Source organism: Rhinopithecus bieti, unplaced genomic scaffold, assembly GCF_001698545.2.
Source record: "Rhinopithecus bieti isolate Rb0 unplaced genomic scaffold, ASM169854v2 scaffold_1060, whole genome shotgun sequence".
NCBI lineage: Eukaryota > Metazoa > Chordata > Mammalia > Primates > Cercopithecidae > Rhinopithecus > Rhinopithecus bieti.
Genome location: NW_016803381.1, coordinates 539891 through 552434, shown reverse-complemented (window position 1 = coordinate 552434; position 12544 = coordinate 539891). Strand labels below are relative to the sequence as shown.

General features: G+C 36.6%; 1 protein-coding gene across 1 annotated transcript in view; it reads right to left on the bottom strand.

Moving 5' to 3' along the window:
* CLVS2 (clavesin 2) overlaps positions 1–12544 on the bottom strand; it is a 76304-nt gene that overhangs the window by 56687 nt on the left and 7073 nt on the right. The window contains exon 3 of the mRNA XM_017881946.1: positions 3163–3337. Coding sequence (XP_017737435.1) covers positions 3163–3337 — 175 coding nt within the window. The remainder of the gene's footprint in view (positions 1–3162; positions 3338–12544) is intronic.

Sequence of the window (12544 nt, the reverse complement as noted above, 5' to 3'; positions counted from 1 at the left end):
TCTCCACAATCCCCACCTTTCCAGCTATGCCTAGAGCTTCTTCCAAGAGAAACAAAGATTAAATTTCACCAGGTGAAACAATCCCATTCTTTGCTTCTAAAATGAAAAATGTATTTTATTTGCCACCCAACATAAATATATCTAGATGCTATGTAACCACAGAAAAATTGTAGAAAAGAATGCAGTCTGTGTATCTAAAATCTGAGCACCAAAAAATACTATGGTATTATTCAGATTTCCAAAGTCAGTCAACTTTAATTCATCACAGTTTATGTAGTCACTGACTTGTGAGAAAGGCAGTGCACATCCAGAAAAATATGCCACCCGAAAAATGAGCTGATCCACATCAATTACTTTAATCATTGATATTACTTGCTAGGTACAAGATGTATCGTTTCTAATATAATAACACTTGAAAATTGGTATAAACGAGTAGACTGAGATTCAAACAAGTGCCCAGGTGTTTGATGCATGGCAGGGTTGCCATCCAAATCCTATTCTGTCTGACTCTAGAAGCTTTTTTATTTCTACCTTTCCACATTTTCCCTTAATTGATCTTATAATATATTCATGTATGAATATATATAACAATGGTTCATGTATCTTTATACAAGGTATAGGGTGTTATCTCTAGCCAAGACACTTTAAATGCTCTTTTGCTTAAGAAAAAAAAGTAGCCTTATGATGTGGATTGATAGGTTACAGCCAATTCTAGAGGAAGAGAGAAAAGGAATCTTCAAAACAGAGTTACATCCCATTCATAATGCAAATAAATTTCCTCTCTGGCTGCTAGACTCGTAGCCTTTCTTATTTTTGGTTCAATTCCCTATAATGTTTTTTATGTTTGTCTAAATAAAGGTGACATGATAGTAGAATTATGGCATAAGTTCTAATTGACTTATTTAAAATCTTCTCATTTCTTCATTTTCCTGACTAACTGGAAGGGATTTATTACTGTTGTGGTGGTGGTCTTGGCATGGTGGTGGCTGTGTTTAGCAACCTAAAACCGTGTATGTATCTTTACTTCAAACATTTTGTGATCTTATGATGATATTGAAAAAAATGTTTATTCATATTCTGAATGAAATATATAGTGGTACACAATATTTCTCACATAGCAAATGCAAAGTAAAACAGTGACTTGATTTAAAAAGTCAGAAAGTGTTACTTCAATACAAGAGTAAATATGAGATCATGCGTGTCACAACGAAACATTTCTAGCATTTAGACTTCCATTGTTTTTAGATACACATATAGTAGACACAGACACAGATACAGACACAGACGTAGGTATAGATATAACTATATAGCATTTAAAAGTCAATTTGAACTGAAAATAAAAACGAGTTTAAAGGTTAGTAACACATCAAATCTATTTCCAGGTAGAGCTTCCTTCTCTTAAGTGGCTTCTTAACTGCGAATCAGGAGGAATCAACCCTGCTTACTCTGTCTTGTGTCCTGGGAAAAACGAGAAAGGGGCTGAGATATTTGTGGGGAACAGAGAGAAGGCAGCTCCAAATGTGCAGCCAGAACAGGTCCATACAGGTATGGGGATTATTTCCTTCACTAGACAATAAGCACAGAGGTTTCCTCTGAGTGGACCTCCTGTGGTGTTCACATGTAGCACTTAAAGAACTTCTGATAGTAGTTACAGCTAACAAGGAAGCTCCCAAACATCTCCAAGTTATTAGTTTGTTCTCCTGCAATGACTTATCACAGTATTATTTAAAAACTCCATAAAGTAGGTTAGAAAGTAGCAAGATACTGAGTCTATTCTTGAAGAGTTTTTTATTAAATTTCTTGGGAAAAAATATGAGTTCTCCAGTCCTTCATGAGCTGAAGGCCTAGCCTAGCTCCAGAGCAAAGAGAAGACACAGGTTAAATAGGGACAACAATTGTAAAAGGCTAGATTACCATTCTGTGTTAGGTAACACAGTGGGTGGTAACCATTCTTGTTCACAACTGAAGAACACCATAGACATGCTGGAAATAGGGCAGAGCTAGGACCGATTCTATATGATATACACATTTCCAAACATGCATTATCTTATGCTGTCTACCATCTTGTATTAACTGTCGCTGTGGAGGTTTCTAAAAAGCATTGTTTAAGATAAGACAGAGCAAGGCTATCTCACCAAGAGCAAGTCAGGAAGCCTACATCAGGAAAAACCTATGTGGAGAAGAAACATCAGTGTGTCTTAATAAGTCCAGAGGCAGAAATCAAAGATTTCCAGCACCTGGAAAAGTTGCCCACTTTTAAGAGGTCAGCAGTCATCAATTTAGGTGTGTATACATGCAGTCAGAAATTACTAATGAGTAAAAATCTAGATGACTTGGGCTTACTCAACACTGATGCCCCGGTCTAATGAATGACATCACTCAAGGACTAATATTTTTAGAAGTTTACAAACCAATTCCATCAGTTTAAATATTTTTAGAAGTTTAAAACCAATTCCATAAGTATTGTACACAAAGTAGCATAAAGCAAAGAGAGACAATAGAAGGACACCCTGGAAGTTAAAAGCAACTTGACAATAGCAGGTTTATGACAGACCAATAAATAATAATATATTTCCCATCTTCTAATTCCCAAGCAGTTAAACATTATTCACTGGAAGAAGCACTATTACTATATAAATTCCATGTGACAGCCCCTGCCACTCACAAAAAGACCCAATGAAGTCTAAAGAAAATTTCAGAGAGATATCTTTGTATCTTAGAGACCAAAAAACTTATTGATTGACTTTCCAACAGTTGAACATATTGCTGATCATATCCTAAATTCACCAGGTTAAATGAAATAATGAAGCAAGTATTTAGCTAATTAATATGTACAGAAAAGAGAAACAAAAACAAGCCTAAATAACTGATCATTACAATCTAAAAAATATTGCTTGTTCTGATTTTCAAGATTAAAAATCTCAGCTCATTACCTGTATTTATGTTTAGACAGGGAGCACTGTACTAGTGTCACAAACTCTCTTCCTTCAGCGTTTCTTCTATAATCCTTTCTTCAGTTAGTATTTTAATGTTTGTGCTCAACAACTACAATTTTTTTTTGTTTTTGTTTTTCTGAAAGTAAGACATTTTGTCATTCTAACACATTAGACAAGAGAAGTCAAACAGAAGAGAACAAGGAAGTAGGTAATTTGCATATCCTACCTGCAGGCCTTCAATAGCTAATCGCAGCATACTTGGTGTGAGTTTAGAGGCTTGCTTGAAAGTGAAGTTACTCCAGTCTATGATCAAAACAAACCCATTCACTTGAAGCTCAGGATCTTCAATCATGGCTTCTAAAGAAAGTAAGATGGCGCGCAAAATGTCCACCAGTGTGTACCTATCGGCAACAGAAAAGTACTAAATTAGGTCTGACAATCATTTTTGTAAAAAACTATAAAATATTTTCTAGCACACTAAAAATTCACTTTAAAATACCTTCAGAATCTTGAGGAAATAATTTTGTTTAAAAAACTATTTTAGGAAGAGGTTTAATTTATATGTACTCGAAGAACATAATCAAATGTAACATGTATTCTGCCCAAACAAATGGCAATGCTTTCTCATATTTTATCATCATTTAGTTTACCTCCAGGCCTTCTTATGATTTTCTAAAATCTCATTCAACTAACCCAAAATTAGGCATTGCACTTTTAAGTGGTTCAAAATGCCCTCAGTAATATTGACATTTAATTTCTTCATATTTGAAAAAACTGAGAATGAGATTTGAGTGAGTCTCATCAAAAAATGAAAACACTGTATATGACAGCTATGAATAAAAGTTACTCAATTCAAATGACTTGTATTGAGTTTGAATCATAAAGAAAAGGAAAGGTGGGAGGGATAGAAAGAGAAGGAGATAAATATAAATAAAAGTGGGAAAAATCATGGAAATTTACCTACAATAATACAAGCCATCCTAACTCAAGGGTTGGATGTTTTTTGTTTTGTTTTCTGCTTTTCACCTTAGCACAGTTCCTGGAACGTTCCAGTAACCCAATAAATGCTCTTTATGTTACTGTAAAAGGGACTTGACTAGAGTAGAAAGACACTGGTTGGAGATTAAGACACCACTTCAATGAAGGCAATGGAATTAAGAACAAAAATAAGAAGCCAAATTTGAGTGACATTTTAGACAATCTTGCTATACTGTGACAATGTGAGGACTGAAATTAGGGAAGTGTAAAAAATGACACATATTTTAGCTTCACAGCCTGAATACATAGTAAAATTTTTAATCAATATCAATAATGAAAAAATAGGATACTGTTGGAAATGGTTGGAAATACAAAGTTTTGAACAGAACTTACTGTATTTGAGAAACATGTAGTATACCCAGAGAGGTATATCAAGCAAGCTTCTGAAAAAAAATGGATCCTGAACTCAGGGGAGAGCTCAAAACTGAAAATTGTGGAATTAAAAGCATATGGACCTTAAGTTCAAGGAAGCGAAAGAAGTAATGCAGTCAGAGTTGAGAGATAGATAATTATTCTAAAAAGGGAATCTCTAGAAATCCCAGCACTTTAAGAGGAGTCAGAAAATTTATGGAAGATGTTAACAATTTCAATTTTTAAACACCTTGCATTTTAAGTTTTTTTTCTCCTAAGACATTCAGGGGAGATTTCAGGAATGGCTAGAGAAAGAGATCTGGACCTCAGGGAAGAGGCAGGGTGGGGAGGGGAGTGGATTAGGAGTCAAAATCATTCCCATTTATTGGAAATGATGAGTTCGTTAGGAAGGCAGTATGATACAGTGAAGATATATGAGGGAGTAGGTCTATTTTTACTTCTAAAAACACTTGGATGTGCTAGGAGAAAGCATAGTAGTTCAGAAAGGAAAGAATAACATTGGAACTTCAGGCAATTTCTCACCATTTCAGGACCTCATTTCTTCACCTGTAAAATCAGAAGTCTGGAACAAAATCTTGTTTAGAATCCTAGCATTAATCAAGCACAGGGCATGGTGTCAGAAGACTGCAAGATGCAATCTCTGCCCAGTGCCTCATTAGCCATATGGTCCTGGATATGTCGCTGATTTATAATTCTGAGGATCACTTAACTGTCCCTATCTCACGCTATTCTCATTATCTCATTGGCCGTGGTTGGGGGAGGGTGGGGGCAGCACCAGAGAATCATCAAAGAGATGACTCAAGTGAAAACATTTGTACAATTTTGCACAATTCTAGGTATAAACAGGTATTCAGTAAATGTTGCTTGGAATACACACATAGCATACTTTTTGTTAGAATGATAAGCATAGATATAGTGTACTAGGCAGAGTGTAAATCAGAAATGATAATCTTTAGGATAGCCTATTACTATCATAAAAGGCAAAAGTCAAAAGGCTTAGGGATACAGCATCCAAAAAACTACCTGAATATATAAAATAATAAAGCTTTTTATAGAGCTCTACTATGTATTTGTTATTAAATTTCTGAAGCATGTGTGGCTGAACACCTTTGAAAGTCACTTTATGGCTGACCTACCTCCATTTTAAACATAATGACCTGACACACTGTCAGGACCTGAAGCCTATAAACATAGGCACTGGAAAGTTGGAGCAGGAAGACAATATTTCTGGTTGAAATTCAGACCCCCACCAAAAAAAAAGTTTTAGTTTCTGAAATTCATAATAATATCATGGTAAAGAAAATTAAGGATTCGAAAAGTCCGACTTCAAAGGTTTCCCTCATTATGAGATTGACCATTCTTATGTTATCCATAAGAAATTAAATAGCATTAATACCAAAATGCCATTAAATAAAATGTAGATTTGAAATCAGCTTTGGAAGGATGATACATTGTATGTAATAAAAATTAATCAAGGTACCAGTAAGGACTGAAAACAAGAGGCAATGTGTTTTAAATAACACACTTGAAGTATGGTTCTCCTAAACTGTTTCAAAATCAAGATGAATGTTGACACACATATCATTATTCCAAAGGAAATAACATAAGGCAAATCCCAAAATCAGCAATGAAGAAAAGTAGGTTTGCAAAATTTTCAAGACTAAGTCTAACCACGTTTTTTGAGTTCAATATCTGGCTCCAAGAAGAGAATCAAATGTTTTTTTTATTATTATACTTTAAGTTCTAGGGTACATGTGCATAACGTGCAGGTTTGTTACATATGTATACTTGTGCCATGTTGGTGTGCTGCACCCATCAACTCGTCAGCACCCATCAATTCGTCATTTATATCAGGTATAACTCCCAATGCAATCCCTCCCCCCTCCCCCCTTCCCATGATAGGCCCCGATGTGTGATGTTCCCCTTCCCGAGTCCAAGTGATCTCATTGTTCAGTTCCCACCTATGAGTGAAAACATGCGGTGTTTGGTTTTCTCTTCTTGTGATAGTTTGCTAAGAATGATGGTTTCCAGCTGCATCCATGTCCCTACAAAGGATGCAAACTCATCCTTTTTTATGGCTGCATAGTATTCCATGGTGTATATGTGCCACATTTTCTTAATCCAGTCTGTCACAGATGGACATTTGGGTTGATTCCAAGTCTTTGCTAGTGTGAATAGTGCTGCAGTAAACATGGGTGTGCATGTGGATTTATAGCAGCTGTTGGGTGTTTTTGTGTTTTTATACCCAGTAGTGGGATGGCACTGGGTCGGAATCCGCGTACATCTAGTTCTAGATCTTGAGGAATCACCATACTGTTTTCCGAATAAGTGCTTTGAACTAGGTAGGGCAACAACAGTGCTAAAAGTGTTCCTCTTTTGCCCACATCCTCTGTCCAGCACCTGTCGTTTCCTGGACTTTTTACAATGATTGCCATTCTAACTCGGTGTGAGGATGGGTATCTTGAGGTGGTATCTCATTGTAGTTTTGATTTGCATCTCTCTGATGGCCAGTGATGATGAGCATTTTTTCATGTGTCTGTTGGCTGTATGAATGATCTACTCATCTGACAAAGGGCTAATATCCAGAATCTACAAAGAACTCAAACAAATTTACAAGAAAAAAACAAACAACCCCATCAAAAGTGGGCAAAGGATATGAACAGACATTTCTCAAAAGAGAATCAAATGATTTTATAAAATCATATTAATTTAGAAGTTTAGAAAAGAAACATAAAATATATTAGCTAACTCCATTCAATGGGCAGATCAAAACCACTCTTGACTTAATTCCAGTCCCCTATTGTCAAACTTCTCACATTATTAACATTAGCAGCTCAGCAGGCTATTCCTCAGCAGAACAGGACTACACAGGATCTTGCCAGAATCTGTAAAATATCTTCCAAAGAAATGTAGCATCTATGAATTTTATCTCTTCAGGACATGCCATATTCTCCTTTTTAAAATTATTTTAACTGTTATAATTTACAAATTAGAGGTCGCCACAATGAAATACTCTACTTGCTCATGTTTGGGGTTTACATTGAAATTGTGAGTTCCACCATAGCTATTCTTCTCTTGTATATGCTGAAAGAAAGCTATAAATCAAAACTACCACATTATTGCAGCTCCCGACTCCTGATTGTGCTTCTCAAAATAGCATTAAGTAAAATTTGAATTTGTGAAAAGAATGCTGCGTAGCATGTAGTAAGAAGAAATCATGACACCAATAAGAAATTTTACAACTGACACCAGACTATGTAGAACACTGCTCTTGGAAAGAATCAAAGCTGCTAGAACACATAGACAACATATGGAGAAGACTTTAATATCCGTAGCAACTATGTAGTTACCTGTGCAATCAGAAGGAAAACATCTAATCCTTCTTGAAATTTTTCAGTTATGAAATCAGTCTTCCTTGCAGAGTAGGATATATACTCATGAATTAATTATTTGGGGCATATTTATGTAACTTAAAAGCCTTTTATAACGTAAAACTCACAGCTATTAACAAATACAAAATAAAATGCGAATCCCTGATTATTTGTCTAATCTTAGCTTGTTCTCATACACCTTGAAGTTACTGAACTTTGCTAAGCCTCCATTTTCTCTTTTAAAAATGGTGATAATAATAGTTACATCATAGGACAGAATGTAAAATACTTAGTCCAAAGGGTAGTACATAGCAAACAATAAATGTTAATTTCTATGACTTCTACATTTGTATTACTTTTGCTCTTTCAACAATCACATACTCTGTACTTGCTTTTGTACTTTTAGTCACTTAATCTTAACTTCATAGAACTGTTGTGAGGACAAAATGAAACAAAATAATATATGTAAAGTTTTTAACACTACTTGACATAGAATAGAAACTATAAATATTTGCTGCGATCATTGCTGTTGAAACTCTTCTATTTGGTTCTGTGATGCTGCATTGAACATTCTCTCCTTCCACTTTTCTGGTCACTGTATTATCTTTCATGTTTGGTTCCCTGCTGCAATTATCCAAATGTAGAAATAAGACTTTATTCCCCTGCTGTCATCATATAGTATTTCCTTGAGTTACCGAATCATGCAGTCATCCCCTTGGTCAATACATTGGTGACGGCTCGATATCCACAGAGCTAGTGTCAGTCCTGTGCAACATCCGCATCTTTCTAGTTGCCATCTGAACATTAGCACCTTAGTGACTCCTTGCTACCTGAAATATATTAGTGTAACTCAATTTAGTGTCTCCCATTTTCCTCTGGGATTGCCTACATTAATCAGTTTACGAAGAATCATTCTCAAATATTCCCTTTCCTTCTCCCTTTACATTTATTCACCAAGTCCTACATTTATTCACCAAGTTTTTTTTTTTTTTTTTTTGTCTTTTATATATGTATACGTCTTTGGCATCTAACTCTTTCTACAAGAGTCCTAGCTTTATTTCCTAATATAATAGCACCTGTGTTTCTTTTTCTCTCTCATCTTTCTCTTCCAGAAATCTTGCCTACCCTCTATTGTGCGATAAATTGTCCTAAAACATTAATTGGCCTGAAAAATTGTCCTGCACACAACACTGTTCTCCCACGGCTCTTTCAAAACTGCACCATTCCCTTAATAACCATACTTCTCGTTTTGTACACCCGTGCACAGGCTCACCCCAACCATCAAGGTCTTGTCATATCCAACCCCCAACAATCTGGTACACTCCGATGCTTTATCTTCACTTAAATCTAGGGGAACACTCCCCTTCCTTTTCACCTCACCTAAGTTCTACCCTTCTCTGGGCCCACAACCAGCTTGCCCTGCTCTTCAAAATTGTCTACCTGCTGGAGACCTCAGCGCCCTCTCTCTCGTATTCTGAAATTCTGGTGCTTCAGTGTTTGTTTTATGGCCCCAGACATATAAGCTTAGCTTAAAAACTCTTTCACTGTTTGATACTACTTTCTATTTTCAGCACCAAATGCTGTGCGCTGCACACTGCGGGTGCACAAAAATTAATGTTAAAAATCAAGCTATTTCCCAAGGGCATAGACCATGCTGCTTTATTTTACCTACAACAGTCATCAAAGTGCCATAATGGTATCATTTAAACATAACATTCACTTAAGGCTTCCCTGTCAGCCCAACACAAAACATGCTCCCGGACCAGAAAGAGGACAAGAGCCTTGTACCGCCACACTGTGGAGGGGCGGCACCCTGCCTGCAACCAAGAGCCCCCTCAGTTTTTTAGATCAGAGAAGCTTCCTCTCCTGCCTCTGGCCATGCAATTTTTTTGGTGACTACCTGACCCATGCTTCGTTGCTGGGGTTCACAGCATCTCCTCCTCTACCACAGCTTTCAATCAGTGCAAAGATCAACTTAATGACAAATAGGTCATGTCCTTCTACTTTTCATCGTTTTCAGCATGACAAGAAAAAAATAGTATCTTGGCATCGCATTGAGCAGCACAACACCAGCAATTTCTCTTTGTCACTAAATCAATCCGCCATTATTAAATTCTTCATTAAGGCTGCCCCTACCCCTCAGTTTTCATTAAGCCACATTTCCTGAGTCTGAAGCACTTCATAGTAGAAGCTGCTAGGGGGAGGAAAAAGAGGAGAAGAATTACCTTTATTAATGCCTCAGGGTACTGTTAATGGTAAAGCTGATGAAGCCTTCTAGGTGTTTTATATTACTGAGTGGTAATAATAATAATATGACTATCTGGGTAATAGTTTAAGATTTCCAAAGCAATTTCAAATGCATTATCTTAATCTCAAAACAATTGCAAAATCTCTGAGCTGAATTTGTTCCTATTATTTCACAGATGAGGACAGAGGGTCTCAGAGAAATTAAACAGTTTGCTTAAAATCACCTTAGGAAAAACGGGGAACCTAGATTCGAAGCCAAGTTTTCTAATAACACATAGACCAGTGCTCTTCCCTCCTCATGGTGCCTCCTACTCAGAACAGAGTTTGATGAATAAATAATTGGTCTGCTTTTTCTTTTTTTTTTTTTCTTTGGAGATGCAGTTTTGTTCTTGTCGCCCAAGCTGGAGTGCTATGGCATGATCTCAGCTCACTGAAACCTCTACCTCCTGGGTTCAAGCGATTCTCCTGCCTCAGCCTCCCTGGTAGCTGGGTTTACAGGCACCCGCCACAAGGCCCAGCTAATTTTTGTATTTTTAGTAGAGACAGGGTTTCACCATGTTGGCCAGGCTGGTCTCCAACTCCTGACCTCAGGTGATACACCTGCCTCGGCCTCCCAAAGTGTTGGGATTACAGGCATGAGCCACCGTGCCTGGCCTGGTCTGCTTTTTCATGGTAGCATAATATGTATATCAGAAAATAGGAGATCAGGAAGTCAATATCCTGGCACTCTCCAGCCTCACCACAATAGGGAACTTTGATGGAGGAAAAGCAATAAGACATCCTTAGGACTCAGAATAAGAAATGGCTAAATCCACAATCCCTGGAGGAAATATGAACTCTTGAAATTTCATCTGTCTGGCTTGTATTACTGAGCACAGATGATTAGATGTCTGAGCCTTGCTTTAATATTACTGCTGTGGGAATGTAGGTGATTGAGAACAAAAGAATCACTGGAAATGAAACATCTACAGGCAAAATGTCTTTCTTTGAAGAAGATGAGTAAAGAAAAACTTTTGCATCTATTGCCACCAGAAAATAAAATAAAATAAAACAGAACCGTACTGGGAGCACACAAACACATTGGAAAGGCAACTCTTTTTATCAGGGCAAAGTACTTTAAGCAAACATCTAGTTAGTAAAGTCTTCGACTTCAGAAAGTTTATTCTTCCACCTTAACATTCTGTTACTAATTGCCTGTATTGTTATATTTAACCGAGATTTTCTAAACCATAGATGGAATTATCTTTAATTATCAGAGCTTGATCTTTTTATACATTTTCCTTTCCCTAGATTTAGGTTGGTAACTGTCTACACGCACACACACACACACACACACAAAGTGACTAATTCACTTACTAATTGTATGATCATGAATGAAGTACTTAATTGCTACAATACACACAGTAGAATTATTTTTAAATGAATAATGAATAAAAATGGAACAATAAATGTTGTATTCAGTTAACCAAGCAGGCAATGTTTTTCCTACATAGCACTAAGTAGCCCACAGCTGCCCACCTGTGCCCAACTTCTAGCACTGGTAAACAATATCCTCATTAGTTGCATATGACCTCTGAGAGTTACTCAGCTTTACATGTTTTTTCTTCCCAGAGAGATACTATTACATATCGCTTAATAGTACAATGTATGTGTCTTTATTTGCCCTCAGTACCTACTAAAATGCTACGTACATAACAAATGCTCAACCATAGTGTATTTTTTAATTCATTTGAGTGAAATATTAATCATTCAGTTTGTCATTTGATATCATAAGGATTCCACATACAGGAGTATCCTTTCCTTCATGATACTATAATAGTGTAATAACCACTTACTGTAATAGTGAAATAGATGTACCTGCCCTCAGTGAAGTAAGAGAATTTAATATTTCCCTCAGAAAGGAGGAAATTTATTAAATTACTAAGGATAACTTGTTAATATACTATTGGCTCATGTTTTCAAATATCTTTAAACATTTCTTTTGAGGCATCCTTTCAGGACACTGTGGTAACCTCAAATCCTTTGCTTCTCGACCTTGTTTAAAGTTGGTTTTGAAACATGAAAATAGCTTTGCTCAGGCCAGACTTAGTCAACGTCCTACTGAAGGTTGGCACTTGTAGCTTTTGCTGTTATTTCAGGATTATTTTACTAATTATTGCATAATTGCCCCAGTTTTTGGAGATTGTCCTATTTTTGCCGAGATTCATCACAGTATTCCTCCAATATTTATCAGGACAACTTTTTCCCTCCCCTATTTGCCATGATATGTACCAAGAGTATACTTTGGAATAAGTTGCAGTCAGTAGAGGACTTGCTAAAAGAGTTTCCCTGAAAGGAAGCAAGATGGAAGCTCTACTGGGACAGAGGTCCCATGGAATACACACCTGCCATTTGTGGTTTGGCCTTAACCAGCATCCACCCAAAAGACAGCAAAGCTATGCCTCCAAAATTTTTAAGAGAAGAACTCCTGACTGTGCCACTAGGTATAACTAGGTATTGAAGCCAAAAGTTGGGAATTATTTAATATGTTAATAAACTGAGAAAAAAATTCTTGAAAATTAAGCTGCAGTTAAACCTCTT